Source organism: Hipposideros armiger, unplaced genomic scaffold (assembly GCF_001890085.2).
Source record: "Hipposideros armiger isolate ML-2016 unplaced genomic scaffold, ASM189008v1 scaffold_201, whole genome shotgun sequence".
Taxonomy (NCBI): Eukaryota; Metazoa; Chordata; class Mammalia; order Chiroptera; family Hipposideridae; genus Hipposideros; species Hipposideros armiger.
Genome location: NW_017731551.1, coordinates 1,489,152 through 1,506,418, shown reverse-complemented (window position 1 = coordinate 1,506,418; position 17,267 = coordinate 1,489,152). Strand labels below are relative to the sequence as shown.

The window sequence follows — 17,267 nt, the reverse complement described above, 5'->3', positions numbered from 1 at the left end:
TCCTTGTTTTTTGTTTTTTTCTGATTTTATGGGTAAAGCCTCTAGAGTTTCCCCCATTAAGATGCTGGCTTTTGAGATGAAGTACATTTACTTTTTTAAAAAGTATCTATCCATTCCTGTTTTACTGATTATTCTTAACATGGAGAGCTAAATTTTGCCAAATGACTTTTGTAATATGGAGACAATCATACAATTTCCTCCCTAGCTCTGAAATCCAAATATTGACTTTTTGCATTCCTAGAAAAAATTTGTCATTTACACAATATATTAAACCTGCTTGTTATTTTATATTAAGTTTTATGTTAATATTCATTAGTGACACTGATTTGTAGTTCTGTGTATCTGTGAAATATTTTCTAGGCTTTAGTACTGATGTTATAAATGCTTCATAAAGAATTTAGAAGTTTATCTTCTTTTTCTATATGTTGGAACAACTGAAGTAGCACTGAGATTATCTGATTCATTGGACCTCCACTATAAATCCATATGGGCAACTTCTGTGCTGGAGAGCCATTTTGTAGTATCTGCTATTCCTTCTATAGAAATTGGTCTGCTTAAATTGTCTCTCTTCTGGGGTCAATTGTGACAAATTGTTTTCTTATAAAATGACTCTTTTCATCATCAATTTTCAAATCTATTTTCACAAAGTTACCTGTGAATATTTAAATTTTCTGTTTTAATGGTTACTTTCTCATTGTATTTAAGGTTTCTACTTTTAAAAAAAACTTTATTGGGGAGCAGTGTGTTTTTCCCAAGGTTTCTACTTTTTTAAAAATTTAGTTAGCTAATTTGGTTAGCTGTCTGACAAACAAAAAAAACTTCAAAGAACCAAAATTTTGATGTATTTGTTCTATTTTTCTGTTATCTAAAACTCATTATTATCTTTATCATTATAAAATCTTCCCTTCTGCATTCTTTTGGTTTATTTTCTTGCTTTTCTACCTTTTTGAGTATTCATTTTCACAGATGTAAGCATTTGATGCTAAGAATTTTCTTATGATTGCTTTGGCTAAAACACAGAGGTTGGCAAACTACAGTTCATGATCCATTATCCAACATGCCACCTGTTCTAGTAAATAGTTTTACTGGAACACAGCCACACTCATTTACATATTGTCTGGTTGCTTTCATGCTACAACAGAAGAGTTTAAAAGTTGAAACAGAGATATGGTCCACAAACTTAAAAATATTTACATCTATCCTTCTATAAAAAAAGTTAACTGACCCCTGCTATAACTTCTTGGTTCTGATGTGTCATGTCAAGAAATCTGGCAATTTTGTTTATATTTTCACTTTAAGTCAAGGGTTGTTCGGCAGCACGTTTGTTAAGTTTCCCAAATGGAAGGGCTCTTTGAATTTTTTAACTAATTCTTACTCAAAAAAACCCCCCAAATACTGTCTATTTTAGGGGAAAATTTCAGGGAGTTTTCTTTCTCTGTCAATAATCACTTTTCTTCAGTGATCCATGTGCATTTGCAAAGATGTATTCTCTCATATGTGATACACAGCCATGGGATCCACGTTTTGTTGTATTATTTAGGTGTTCAATAGTCTTATACAATTTTTGTCCACCTGATTTATCTTTAACAGAGAGAGTTTAAGTCTTCTATTACTAATTTATTTCCAAGTCTTACTGATTCTCCTGAAACTTTTTTTAAAAAAATCAAAGTTATCATTAATATCCATGTATCCAATAACACATCTTCACTGAGCCTTAAAACGTGTAGCCTTATAATGTGTTCTCCCTCTTTAATGATCTCTGGCCTGAGTTCCACCTTGTGCAACCAACATCAAAATAGTGACCTCTGTTTTCATTTTATTTGATTTGTCTGGCATTTTCTTTGCCTAACCTCTACTCTTAACCTTCCTGAGTCTTTCAGTTTTGTAGTTATATCTTTTGCATAGAGCACAGAGTTGGATTTTGCTGTTAGTTAACCTGAAAAAAAATTTTTTTTCCTCTTAATAGGCCAGTTAATTCTGTTACCAATATGACTGATATGATCTCAATTCTGTTATAAAGAAAATACATACATTATTTCATTGTGTTTGTTTCCTTTGTTCCCCCCCACCTCCCACCCCCCCCTCCCGTATTTCTTCTGACATCTAGAAAGGTTTGGATTCTTGTCCTAATGTTTGTCTTTATACCTTTCTGTAAACTTCACCCTCTCTTTATTAGATACTGTCTATCTGTTCCCTAGTATGAGCAATACAGAAATTGACTCCTTTCTTCCCCTCATACCATCCCTACACCATATCCTCCCTGCACCCATTTAAAGTAATAATATCCTTTGATTCCCTGATGAATTTTTATAAGGCAATCAATGATCCTATTAAACCATTTCTTGGTTGTCTGAAATTTATTCTCTAATAGCTTCCTCATGCAAGATCCGTGTGAACTCTTATTCCCTAAGTTCCTGAACGGCTGCACTCTATCTACATAGGCAGAGCATAGAGCAAGTACATGCTGCTCTTAACGTACCCCATGTCCCACCATCACATTCAGTTCTACAGTCAGATATCACAATTCCCTGAACAACACCCTCCCTCTTGTCTTCCTGGCATAAGAGCTTTTGGCGTTGATGTACAGATGCAACAGCATGGTACTGACATAAAGACAAACAAATAGATAAACACAACAAAACAGAGAGCCCACAAATAAGCCCAGACATACATGGATAACTGATATTTGACAAAGGCAATGCAGTAGAGAAAGGATGGCCTTTTCAACGGCAGTGGTGGAGTTCATATGTAAAATGAACTCGAATCCATACTTTTTAATGACATAAAAATTAATCCAAAGTGGATCAAAGACCTAAATGTAAAACTTAAAACTATGGGGGCCGGCCAAGTGGCTCAGTTGGTTAAGAGTGCGAGCTCTAAGCAACAGGGTCATTGGTTTGATTCCCACATGGGCCAGTGAGCTGTACCCGAGCTGAACTGCTGCTGAGCTGCCAACAGGTGGCAGGATGGCTCAGCTGGTGAAAGCACGTGCTCCTAACAACAAGGCTTCCAGTTGACGCCTGCATGGGATGGCAGCCTATGCCCACCCGCAACTACGACTTAACATGGCACCTTGAGCTGAGCGGCCGCAAGCTGCCGATGGGTGGCTGGATGGCAACTGGACTTGGAGCTGAGCTAGTTGCGCCCTCCACAACTAAGATTGAAGGACAACAACTTGGCTATTCCCCTTCCCCAATTCCCCAACACTGTTCCCCTTCCCTAATACTGTTTCCCTTCCCCAATAAAATCTTTAAAAAAACAAAACAAAACAAAAACCATGAAACTTCAAGGAGAAAACATCTGTGTTAGGTCAAGATTTCTTAGATACAGCACACAAAAGAAAAATTCATAAAAGATAAATTGGACTTGATTAAAATAAGGAATTGGGGGTTCCTTGGAGAAGCGACCAAGGCTAGTGCAGAACAAGGACAAAATGAATCTAGAAACTGTTTTGCCAGATAGTAAGAAGTGCTAGAACTAAGGGCATGCCAAAAGACAAAATGTCATCTTGAAGGGGCTCATTCTGCCCACATGGGAACAATTTGATTATCGCATTAATGAAAGGAATGGATTATTAACATACTAAATTTTTAAAATCTCATCAGCCCATAATGAGAGATAAATAAGTGGAAAAGGAAAATGTCACCCATACAGTAGACTATCAACTAAAAAACATAGAAAAATCACAATTTTTGCAACATCACAGTAATAACTGATGAAGGCAAGAATGATCAGTGGATGCTAATGTAAGATTTTTGGGAACAGATATTCACCCAGACCCCAAAGTATCTCCCAGGAGGTTACCTATTAATTATGGGGGGGGGTGGAGTGCAGATAGGGGTGGAGCTATCATTAGGGTGGAGAAATCTGGCAGTTCACCACCAGCTTAAATAAGTGATCAATGCCAACACTAACAATAATGAACAGAATGTGATGTTTCCTAATGTAAAGCACGGAACAGGACACATCACATTTGCCAAAAATGATGCATCAGTCTGGATCCAATAAGGAGGGAGAAACCACACATTAAGTTGGAAAAAAGGAAGTTTAACATAGGTAATTATTAACTGCATCAAAGGATGGGATTGCCAAGGACTGGCTAGTAAGTAGAGAAAATGCTAAAGAATATAGGTATAGTAGCAGATCTGATAAGAAGATATGATCTGTAATACCTCTAAAGCTGAGACAGAGTGAGCAAGGAAGAATTCTCCCTCTGGGGCTGTTAGAATACCAAAGTGTGAGCCATGGCTGTGCCTTCTCCAACCAAGTCTGATGACAGACTTATAGAAAGTACTGTGGTTTTACACCATTCAAAGATAGTATAAGAAAAAAAGAGGACAACTCTTTGAATAACAGATCTAAAGAAATGAAGATAGCCATACACCTTCATCTTTCTATAATTCATAATACTGTAGAATGGGTTTTCCTGTACTTATAATAACAATTTCCCATGTAGGAGTTGTAAACAGGCTAAGATTGCTTTCCTAGATTCAGTTTAGGGTTTGCTTTCTTGTTACTACATGGTACCTTAGTGTAACCACTTCTCTAATACTTGCTGAGCTCTGCCTCCCCCCAGTGCCCCCTCCCACATGTATCTGAGCTTTTTTCTCTTCTATCCCCTAAATTCCTACCCTGGCCAACTTGTATTTATTTGCAGCAGTTTCTTCTCAGTGTAGGGCTCTGCTCTTTCACTATGTTCTTTCACTGAATTATTTCCAGGAACCTTAGGCACCGGCTGTCCCAGCTCACTCAAACTATCCTGCGGCAAACTCTGTCTCATTTCAGCAGCATAGTCACAAAATGTGGACCACACTTTGAGTAGCACTGCCCTAAAATACTCTGCTTTTTCAGAGAGGTGCTGAGGAGCGCTGTAAGGAGGCAGACAAGTATCTCTATAAGTTTACAATCTCTAACCAGAAACGGGCCTCCACATGATCTGTTCTCGTACTACATTTTACCAGGAAACGCCATCCACTTTGCGGACACATAGACAAACCTTCTATATGTACACCTATTCTTGCCTTCTCGCTTGTCGTAATAAATAAAATGTCTCTCCTATCCAAAATCACCCATCTCTCCCACTGCGCCTTTGAGCAATTCTCTCCTGCCTTCTCAGAAGCCCTACACACTCACAGATCTCCTTTTGTTACATTCAGTAGCTCACTTGAGTGGATCCTTTCCGCTTTCATTTAAACATGTTAAGCCTTTCGTATTTACAAAAAGGAAAATTATAATAAGAAATCCTCAACTCCGTATGTTTTTTTCCCCAGGTACAGCGCCTTCTCCTTTTCCTCCCCTTCAGAAGTCAACTTCTCTACAGAGTTGTCTAAACTTTCCATCTACATCTCTTTACCTCCCATCCACTTTCAACCCACCCCACAATGGGTTTCCCTTGTACCTCTCCACCAAAATGTTTTTGCATGACTGCTACATTTCTAACCCTAAAAATGGTTTTGGCCTCTTACTTGACAAGAAACACTGCTGCCTCTGTTAATACTTTCTTTCCTTAGCTTCCATGATATTACCGTTTCCTGGTTTTCTCCTACCTCTTCTCAAGTCTCCCTTGTCGGTTCATCTTTATCCAGTAGTCATTACCTATCAGAATTCCTGAAGGTTTGCCCTAGGCTACCTGCTTACCCTACTCTTCAGAGTGGACAGTAAGAGAACAGAAGGAAGACAACAAGGAAACCACAACAGAAGGGTCAGAGAAGTAGACCTTTATACCAAAAGATGTGTAGGAAAGCTGAGAAGATTAGTAAAAGCAAGGCACATGACAAGTCATATATTAGAATACTGATGAGGACAGGAAGAAACATAAATCAACATGCAGCAGTACAAAGAGACAGACAGCCACTAGAAACCTAATGTGCTATATATGTAGGCTCTCTTCCTGATTATGCTTAACGCTGAATATACGAGTATATAATCAAGAGGTCCTAGGGAGACTATTCATCTATAAGCAAAGTAAAATAAAGATTTTCTGGTTCTTATGTTTCCTAATTACTATATAAGACATTTTTCTTTTACATTTATTATACAACACCGTGAGTGCCTATTGACCCTTTATACAGTTGATCCCAAACAATGCAGGGGTTAGAGGCGCCAACACACACACATACACCTGCACAGTTGGAAATCTGAATATAACTTGACTCCCCAAAAACTTAAGCTTTCCCTTAGCATCTGTGGGAGATTAGTTCCAGGACCCCTGTGGATAGCAAAAATCTGTGGATACTCAAGTTACCTATACAAAATGGCATAGATCAAAGCATAGAGTTGGTCCTCTGCGTCCGCAAACTCCCAACCAGACTGAAAACAATACAGGTATTTATTTTTTAATAATCCATGTATTAGGGGATCTGCTCAGTTCAAACCCATGTTGGTCAAGGGTCAGCTGTATTAGAAAAAAATCAGAACAAAGTTCTTTGGGGAGTAGTTTTACAATTTCAAAGATGATTTGAAAAACATTTTGGAGGCAAGTCAGTTGATGGTTATATGTTCATGTGTGGTTTGAAACACAAATCTTTGAACCCGTACCCTACATATTGTATACATGTACATATAACTACAATACTAGTGTATCTTGTACATAGTAAATCACATAAACATAAGACATTGTTAAAGGATGAAATAAAAATGAAATATATTTTTAAATGTCTTGCTAAACATGATAGCTTCATATTACTATCAGCTAATGGTCCAAGAGTAATATACACTTAAGCATAGTTCATCATTAACACAGAAGATGTCAATTAATGTCAAAGAGTCTTCTTGTTAGAAAAAATTTTGAAACTTTTAGTAAATTATGTAATATTGTCTTTATTGTAGCTGAAAATGAGACTGCAAATATTCAAATAATTTAAGGCTAGTGGAAAAATCACAACTCCATCAACCCCAATACACCCAGTAAAATGAAACACAAAATGGGGCAGCAAGTTACAACTTTCTATGGCACACGGATCTCCTTGCCAGTTAGTCCGCCCCTGGTGGCATAGCCAGGCGCCAGGAATGACAACTATCTATCCCTCTACACAACACTAAAGAAGCCATCGAATATGAGCAGCCCTGGTTTCTCTGGGCTCAGCCTTCTGTATTTTCCTAAACTGGGGAACAGCCAAGTCATCAGCACCTGACTTTGATTGTACACTTCCATGGAGGTATATGCTGTTAATTGGAATTGGAATCACTTTTTACAGCTATTGCATATGTGCCCTACATCATACAACTCAGGGACTTTCCAGACTACTCATACTGAGGGGCTTTTGTGAGTGGCCTCCATATGGGACTTCCCCAGGAACTGAGATTAGATGGTTTTATGCCAGTGTCCTGGTAATGGCCTACCGTGAACTTCACTCTTTTGACAGTCATTTTGGATAAAAACAGATGTGAAAATTTTTAATTCTACTTACCAAATATATGAAAATTGTTACAATTTGTGGTAGTAAAAAAACACAATGGGGTCTGCTGTATAGAAATCCCATTACTTCCAGGGCGGCAGTGTGATAGGCTGTATAGCACACAGGACTGCCTAATTTCAGAGGGCAAATGGCAGTTAATATGCATTCCACTTCCTAAGGCATGTATCCCTTGGTGCTACATATGCCAAGGGGGAGCTTATTTCTAACTCACACAAAGGTACCTGACTTGGCACTCAGGATACTTTATGTACTACATTTGAAACACAGCCATTTGACATGCATTTATTCATGTGACCGTGACAATCTACGGATCAGGTACTTTACAGCTTTAATTTATGCAAAGAAATTCTAATGTTTTCCTTCACTTTGGTGGGTTATATTTTACCTCAGAATGTGACACAGCCCATTTTGGAGACTACTGGTCTAGGATGTGCTTGAAAACACAGGAGTAATTTTGAGAACAGGGTCAAGGTTACAGGAACAAATGAGCGACTCACTTCTTAGAGACTCATAGCTTAAGTTGGTGAGGTCTCTAAGGAAAATCTGAGACAGAAATCTACAGATCCAAGAACGAATGTTTGCAAATTACCCACATTTGAGTACTTAAAAAACGCAATGCAATTTTAAAATGGCTTCTGATATCAACTTTCCACCAGGACAGGGTAACTAGTGCCGAGACAGACTCGCCTTCCATAAACAACTAAATGTAACAGAGAAGAATATATGAGGCAACTGTTTTCAGGAATTGGACAACAGGCAATGCAACTTCCCCCGATCCCTGAAAAAAGGGACACTTAGGAGGTGTACCCCTAAAATGTCTTGATTCTCAGCCTAGGAACCAGTTCCTGACTGCAATACAGGGGCAATGAAACCAGATAAGCACTGGAGAGAGGAGCTAAACAGCGGAAAGGCACCAGTAGGGCTTCGCCAAGTCCTTGGCTGAGGGCTACCACTCATGTGCAGAGTGCGACTTCAGAAACCTTACCAGAGAAGAGCTCTAAGGGATTAAGAGAGGAGCAAAGATACCAGAGGTCCAGCAAGAACAAAGAGAAAACAAAAAGATGTTAGTCTTAAACTGGATTGTACTAATAATTACTTAAAATGTAAATGGGGCCAGCTGAGTGGCTCAGTTGGTTAAGAGCTCACTCAAGAGTGTGAGCTCTGAGTAACAGTGGTTTGATTCCCAGCCCGAGCTGAGCTGCCACTGAGCTGCCAACAGGTGGCAGGATGGCTCAGCTAGAAAAAAAAAATGTAAATGAATTAAGCAATCAAGAGCAAAAATTTACAACTTGGATTAAAAAGCTTGATACAACTATGCACTATCTACAAGAGACACACTTTACATATAAAGGCTAAAAGTAAAAAAAAGGATGGAAAAATATGCCATTCAAGCAGAAAGAAAACTGGTGTAGTTAGATTAATATAAGACAATGTAGACTTCATGAAAAATATGAGCGATAAAGGACATTTCATAGTGTTCAAAGGGGCAGGCAATTCATCAGTAAGACAAAGCTTCAAAAACCTGCAGCAAAAAATAACCAGATTAAAGAAACAGAGAGATAAATCAATAATCATGATTGGAGATTTTAATATTCTTTTCTCCATGATGAACAGAACTAAAATAATAATAATAATAATAATAATAATAATAATAATACATATTTTTACAACACTATCAACCAACTTGACCTAATTGACATTTACAGAGCACTATATGCAACAAATGTAGAATTTAAATTCTTTTCAAATGCACATGAAACATCCAGCAATACAGATGATGCGCTAGGACATAAAATGTCTCAATAAACTTCAAAAACTGTTCATCTTAGTATTTTCACTATAAATGGAACAGGCTATCTAGACCATCCCCATATACCTATGAATTAACACCCTTCTAAGCAACACACCGGTCACAGAAAAAAATTGCAAAAGAAATCTTAAAATATTTTTAACGGAAACAACACAAAATTTGTGTTAATAAAAACACAAAATTTGTTTGAGAAAGAAAAGTATACCTTTAAAGCAGAGGTAAACAAATAAAACTAACAAAGCCAAAAGTTAGTTGATAAGCCCTCAGTAGACAAGAAAAAAAGAGTAAACATGAATTACAAATAGAAACAAGGGAGAGGATATCATTCAGCTCCTGAAAATATTAAAAGGATAAGGGAATATTGTGAACAACTTTATGCCAATAAATGTTGCAATTAGATGAAACAGACAATTTTCTTCAAACAATTTACCAAGAACTAGAGAACCTGAATAGCCCTATATCTATCTATTAAAGATGCTGAATTCCTAATCAAAACCTTCCCATAGAGAAAACTCCAAGTCCAGATGGAGTCACTGGTGAATTCTGACAAATATTTAAGGAAGAACTAATACTAATTTTACAAAAATTCTTTCAGAAAATAGAGATGAAGGAACACTTCACATCACTTTTTAAGGCCAGTATTACCTTGATACCAAAAGCAGAGAAAGATATAAAGAAGTTATATCACCAATATTCCTCATGAACATAAAAAAATTCTTCAAATATTTGCAAATGAAATCCAGAAGTAAACATCTGGATTACGACCAAGTGGGGTCAATATATATCTCGAGAATGCAAGATTGGTTTAACATCTGGAAATCAATGTATTAATAATTTACTACATTAACAAAAAAAGAGAAAAAACACATGATCACTTTAATAGACACTATAGAAAATGCATTTGGCCAAATTCATCATCCATTCATGATAAAAACCCTTGACACTAGGAATAGAAGAAAACTTCTTAATTACGATAATGAGCACCTATAAAAAACAAACAGAGCTAACATATTAATGGTGAAAAAACTGACTGTTGGGCCGGCCAAGTGGCGCGATGCTTAAGAACTCGCTTGGGATGCCAGAGGACCCCGGTTTGGATCCCACATATGAGGGCAGTGACACTGCCCTCTACAGCTAAGATGCTGAACAACAGCTCGACCTGTAGCTGGGCTGCTGTGAGTCGCTGGCGACGGCGTAGGCTGCAGTCCCTGTGGCAGTGGGTTGCCATGGGTACCGTATGTAGCCAGCAGCCAGCGTGAGAGGCCAGCAGCCGCAGTGAGCGGCTGTCCAGAAGTGGGCGACTGATCTGCCTTGCCCAGGAAGAGCGCAATGAAGGTGCCAACTTGGGCCAGTGAAGCAACATCCTCCACAACTAGATTGAAGAACAAAACCGACAGCAACTTGTTTGTTCCCCTTCCCCCAATTCCCCAGCACTGTTCCCATCCCCCCAATTCCCCAATGAAAATCTTAAAAAAAAAAAAAACTGAATGTTTTCCTCCTAAGATCAGGAATAACGTCATTGTTCATTTAATATTGAAATTAAACTATTCAGTATTGTACTGGAGGTTCTAGCTAGTGCAATAATGGAAGAAAATGACCATTATAAATAATGGCAAGAAAGTATAACTACCTATAGGCAATATGATAGTCTGTGTAGAAGATCCTAAGGAATCTACAAAAAACTACTAGCTTTAATAATTGAATTTAGCAAGATAACAGGATACAATCAACATATAAAAGTCTATTGTATTTCAACATACTAGCAATAATTGGAAATAAAATTCTAAAAAACACCACCTATAATATTAAACACTAGCATAAAATATTTTAGAACAAAAATTGTGCAAGACCACTACAGTAAGAGTGCTGAGAGAAATGAATGATCTAAATAAATGGGAGATAAAAAAATGTTCATGGAAAGGCAAAGTTAATATTGTTAATCTCCTCCTCCTCAAATTCATGTCTCGATTCAATGCAATTCCAATCAAAACCAAAGCAGGCTTTTGTGTAGAAACTCATCTAAAATTTATCAAGATTCAGGAACTCAGGCTTGCCCAGAAAAAAATTTTCAAAAAATTATAACAAAATTTATAAAGAAATGCAAATGACTTCAAAGAGCCAAAACAATTTTAAAACAAAATTGTCTAATTTTAAATTGTGCTTTAAAAGCCCAGCAATAAAAAACTACAGATAGTACTCAAGAAATGATCAATAGAACAGAATAGAGTACAGAAATGAAACCATACATATATGTTTGACTTTTAAAAAAAAATGCTGAAGTAATATAATGGGAGCGCATACACTCTTCCATAAATGGTGCTTTAACTATGGTTAAAAACATGAACCTCAAACCTTACCTAACACAAAAATCACTCAAAATGGATTATAGATCTAAGTATAAAAGCTAACACTATAATACTACTGAAAGAAAAAAAAAGAAAATCTTAGTTAACTTGGAGTAGACACAGAATTGTTAAGAACACAAAAATCAGTAGTCATAAAAGAAAAACAATTGATAAACCAGACAAAATTTAAAACTTCGTATCTTTGAAAGACACCATTAAGAAAATGAACAGCCAAGCTTCAGGAGTGGGAGAAAATACTTGCAATACATGTACCCAAAAGGACCAAGATGCAGATATAAAGAATTTTTACTTTTCACTAAGACAAACTACCTAATTTTTAAAATCTGCAAAAGACTTAAACTGAAATTTACCCAAAGAGATATAAAAATGGCCAATGAGCACAGGAAAAAATGCTCATGATTATTCATCAGGGAAATAAAAATTAAAACCATTTAGATACTCCTTTCACGCATGCTAGAATGGCTAAAATTAAAGGCTAACACCACCCAAATTGGCAAGGATATGAACCAACTTGAACTCACATACATCGCTGAAGGGAACGCAAAGTGGTAGTACAACCAAGGTAAACACACATTTATGAGGCAAAAAAGTTTCAATTCTAAGTATTTACTGAAGGAAATACTTAGAAGACTTATCCACATGAAGACTTATGTACAAATATTTATTATAGAACAATTTTATTCATGGTAGCCCCAAACTGAAAACAAGAGTATTTCCATCAACAGGTGAATATTGTATATAGAACTGTTGTGTATAAAATTGATATAGACAATATGAATCAACCTTAAATACTACTAATCCTTTGTCATTATATCTTGTACTCATAAAATGATTTCTATTTTTTGCCAAGAACCAAAAGAAATCAGCTCCCAGAACTGATAGTTACGTATCTTATAGACTGCCAGTTCGTAGTCTAAGAAAACTGATGAAGTCTCGTATTTTATACTCCCTGGAAAAATAATGTGGCCCCTTTCAAAGGTACGCTCTCAGTGTTTTTTAAAATAGCTCTTAATTTACTACTCTTTAGCTGAACAGTACATCAATAGCACAGAATACTACACAATGTTATAACATTTCTCCAAGATCAGTTTGTCTGATTTCATGGACCTATATATAACGTACCTAAAGAAAATCTGTTTTCTAAGCTCTCCCCTCTTTCTTGGATGTAAAATGCATGCTAAGAAAGTGACAAGGGCTGAGGTAGTTATCCAACGTAGCCTTAGAAAAGGACGTCAGTGGGGGCATGGGGGCTAGTGCAATTGTATCTGAGCATTTAAAAATTATAATACTTTGTTATAAATTAGCTTTCTTTTCTAAAGGGTGAAGCATTATGTTGGTTTTGATAAAAATGTGTTAGGGAGATTTTCTATAAATTTCGTTTAAGATAATATAGGGAGCACCAAAAAGTACATACTAGAAAGGGAATCTAGGTCTGATAGTGTTGAGAGCTACTCTACACCTTGAATTCTGGTCCTAATTTTCTAAAGAACCCTTTTATGATCACCTGTATTTTGGAATATAATACTGCTTGAGCTAAAGAAACACTAGGGCTTAATATTATACTCTAGAATTTTAAAACTATGCCAAATTGAGCTCTGTGGGCAGAGGGGCCTAGAAATCAATTTTTAACAAGTGTACCAGGTGATTCTCATAGAGCTAAAATTTGAAAACCCCTATCTAAATCCAAAAGGGAAGAGTATAACTGCAGCATGATATGTGGCCTCAACCAAACTTGTTTGTTTTGTTTTTTTGACCTACAGAATAGAATGGGCCTGTGTGGGTTTGTTTTTTGTTGTTGTTTTTTTTAATTACCTGCCAAGATCTAGTACTAGAGAAATTTTACACAAAAATCCAGACTTCAGATTTCTCATTAAAAAAAAAAAAAAATCCTTCAACACTGGCCCTGCACTCACATGAGAGTCTGCTGGAGCTGAGTTTGCTCCCCGCCCAACTCCCACCCCTCATTCCCCACCTTTCCCAATTATTTTAACCCCAGGCTCCTAGTTTTCCATCTCAATTACCTGCTTAGTGCCTATAGGTATTGTAGTTTGATCCATGATGCCTACACCCACAAGCTCATTAGGAGAATGAAGAACAGATGATCAAATGAACCCTATCTATTTAATTCTAAAATGTATCGTGTAAACTTTTACTTGGGCTGGTATTAAAATAACTTTGCTGGGAAAGGGGGGAGAAAACATCCCAGTCAATGAGACTCAGGAAAATATTTTTAATTTATTGAAGATAACCCTAACTTTTTTGAGGTGTAAGTGAAAGTATCATCTGTTAAAGCCTTTTCTTAGTATAAAAAACATTCATCTTCCAATTTAAATGCTTTCCTTGAACTCTTGCTTACAATACAAATGCAAAGATAAAAAAATAGTTGGGGACTGGAATTACATAAAATATCATGAGAAATCTGGAATTACTAACTTGTCTCTTGAGGATCAGAGCTTTTATTATCCAAGTTCTCACTCCTTCAGGTCTGAATGTCATGGCCAGGCACACAATATATCTTAATTCTAGAATTACGCAAAATTCAGATCCTAATTGGCTAGTTGCATGTTTAACCACTTAAAATAGAAATATAAGGAACCTTAAAATGTGTCTAAAAATTAAGAACTGAGATGTTTTGCTTGCACTAACTTTCCAACAGGTGGGCCACATCTGAGCAAACTAGTATCAAGAATCTGAGATTTTACCCTACTTACAAGCTAACCAAATAGCTTACCACAGATGCTGGGAGAAAACACAAGACTCAGGGGTCACAGACAAAGGGCATTTTATTCCTTACAATAATAACATAAGCCAAAGCACCAACATTTTTGCACCGGTTCCCAGAGTCCCAGTTCCTACCAGGCAAGGTGAAGAGGGCCAGTTGACACCTGCACAGGCAATTGGTTGTGTTACAAGAGAGGAAACCTAAGCTTAGGGAACCCTAATCTTTTATGATGAGCAATAAGCATGCCTGCCTTTTACTCCAGGAGACATTCATCTTTATTACACTGGGCCATATGTATGCCTGCTCTTTGCTCAGATGGAAGACACTATTTTCTAAGGCTGTTCCTTATACAAACATCCTTTAAAAATACAAACAAAGGGCAGTCAGTCCACTGGCAGGACCTGCAGAAACAGAGAAAGACCCAAGGAAAATTATCTCCCTCCACTAGATACTGTTCCTAACATATAATTAAATGAGGAGTCTAACACTACAATTTATTTGAAGCATTAATTAATTTCATATACCCCTTGACTTAACTCAATTACTTAATTAGCATTTTATCTCAAACCAACTAGTCCCTCTAAAAAGGAAGCAAATATTAGAAATGAACAATCCCCCCTTTTCCAGCTACTTTGTATATTTGCAATATTAAAATGTAAAGGCCTCAGGTATTCTACTAGAAAAATAATTACTGTGCTTACTTTGGACTAACTTTAAATGGTTCAAACCTGTTAACGTTACCAATGGGAACTACCTGTCAAAACTCTCATTATACAGCTAACAAACGCATTAAGAGCACAGTAACTTCAACATTTACAGCTGTTGTCTACAAAATACCAGAAAAATCCTGCACCCAAAATCACTTTGTTCTACTTCTCTTTACCGTCCCAAAAATAAAATCTTCGAAAGAGAAAGACAACAAAAACACCGCCTCTTAGTTCCTTTGTCCACAGCAGAGGGGAAGAGACGAGAACCGGGTTCTTGTTTAAGGTAACGAACACGAAACACAAGACAGAAAATAGACGGCAATTGACCTGTAGGAAGTCATCCAAGAAAGTCACCATCACTTCATCTTCATCCCTGCCTCCCCCCCTCCAGCTCAAAAAACGTGCGTGTAGACGAGATGATTAGGCTCGTGGGCACCTGGACAAAGCTTTGGGGGAGGCGGTTGGGTAGCCGTTAACTAGATGCAGTTGGCAAAGAACCCGAGATCCAGACGACCCAGCAAACTCCGACAGAGGTTTTCAAAAGTGCGGGTCCCGTGTGCCACCCAACCCGGGAGGGGGCTGCCGAGGGCCAGGAGCGGCAGCGCGGCCAAGTCCACAGCGCCCGTGGAAGTTGCTCGCGGGGCGCGGGGCGCGAGGCACGCCGCAGAGCGAGCGCGGGCCCTCCATGTCACCGCCGCCAACACAGACCCTCCTTCTCGCCCCTCCCCCGCCCCGCACCCCTGGCGGCGGCGACATGACAGCGGGCCGTGCAGCACAAGGGCGCCCGATTCCCCCAACGCCCTCCCTCCCCGGGGTCCCCCGCGCCCGCCTCTCACCTTGGGTCGCGAACGGCGAGGAGCCGCTGACCGGCGAGCCGGGGCCCGGGACTGGAGGTGGGGTCTCGGCCGAGCCCAGCATGGGCGCGGGCAGCATGAGGTAGCGCTGGGGAGCGGGCAGGCAGCGCTGGCAGAAGGAGTGCAAGCAGGGCAGCAGCTTGGGCGCCCGGCTCTGGATATTCTGGTGGCACACGGCGCAAGTGTCCAACAGGTTGAGCCGGGCCGCCTCGCCTCCGCGCTCCGAGTCGGGGCCCTGCCGACTCTCGGCCTCGTTCTCCCCGCTCGGCGCCGCCGAGGGCCCCCCGGCGGCCGGCGCCGAAGCGGCCACGGCCGCCGTCGCTGCCTTCTCCACAGCCACCTCCATTGTCCTGCCCCCGCCGCCGCCGCCGCCGCCGCCGCCGCCGGGGAAGGGGGGAGCGCGCTCTCCGCCCGCTGCCGCCCCCGACAACCTCCTCCTCCTTCTTCTCCTCCTCCTCGTCGTCACAGGCCGCTCGGGTGACCCGCGGGAGAGGGAGGGAGGGAGGGCCGGGCCGAGGAAGCCTCCACAGGCCCGGGGGACCCGCCTCCCGGGTGGCGCGGCCGGAAGAAGGGGATCTGTCAGCAGAGACCGTTCCTCGCACCGGGGAGGCTGTGCTCCGACCGCTTCGCCAACCGCCGCGGCTCTCTTCGAATCCGCCCAACCCGCCCTCACCTCCCCGCTTTTCTCTTGGGCCCCCGACCCACCCCCGGCTCCGCCCCCGCCTTCGCTCGCTCTCCCAGCAACTGGGACAACGGCAGGGAGCTCGCCGCCCAATAGCCGCCGCGCCTGGCCAGGGGGCGGGGCCTGCTCATGCCCGCGAGGCACCGACGGCCCCGGCGGGAGACTGGGAGGTGGGAGGGCACTTGGCCAGCCCCGCCCCTCAGAACTCCTAGAACCGCGGCCTCTGATTGGGCCTTTGTGTGCGTGTAGCTCCTCTGAAAATAATTAGGGTTTATTCGTTAACGACCGACCACCTAATTCGGTCCTCCTGTGTTGGCTCCTCCTACTGGGCGGGGCTCTACCTTGTCTACGCAATAATTAGTAACTGCTTCGAAAACTCTGGCTGTACTACTGTAGACGGGGGTCCTGTAAGAGGAGTAAATGTGGTGAGAGGGTCAAAGGATGGTGAAGTGGAGATAGTGAAGAGCAAACAAGGAAAGAATTGTAAAAATGGAAAATGTGGAAAAAAGATATCGTGGAGGCAGCATGGATTTTGCCGCCGGAAAGTACTGATCTCTATGATGAATGATGGAACATGAAGAATAGGGGGAAGGTTCTCTCACAAGTTGGAAAATTTGGAAGGATTTCGCCAACTTAAAAAAAATTAATTTTTAAAGTCAATGGTTTTCTTTTTAAGTGAATAAAAGGGTTCATTTTCTAAGGACTTGA

At 39.9% G+C, this 17,267-nt stretch overlaps 1 protein-coding gene across 2 annotated transcripts in view; it reads right to left on the bottom strand.

Annotated features, from left to right (window-relative positions):
- The window catches only part of TRIM24 (tripartite motif containing 24), a 95,259-nt gene extending 78,682 nt beyond the window's left edge, over positions 1-16,577 (bottom strand). Inside the window, exon 1 of one of the 2 annotated variants that reach the window (XM_019653289.1) lies at positions 15,860-16,577. In XM_019653289.1, coding sequence (XP_019508834.1) covers positions 15,860-16,223 — 364 coding nt within the window. In that variant the 5' untranslated portion in view covers positions 16,224-16,577. The remainder of the gene's footprint in view (positions 1-15,859) is intronic. The other variant, XM_019653287.1, reaches the window with a different exon arrangement.
- Positions 16,578-17,267: the final 690 nt, after the last annotated feature.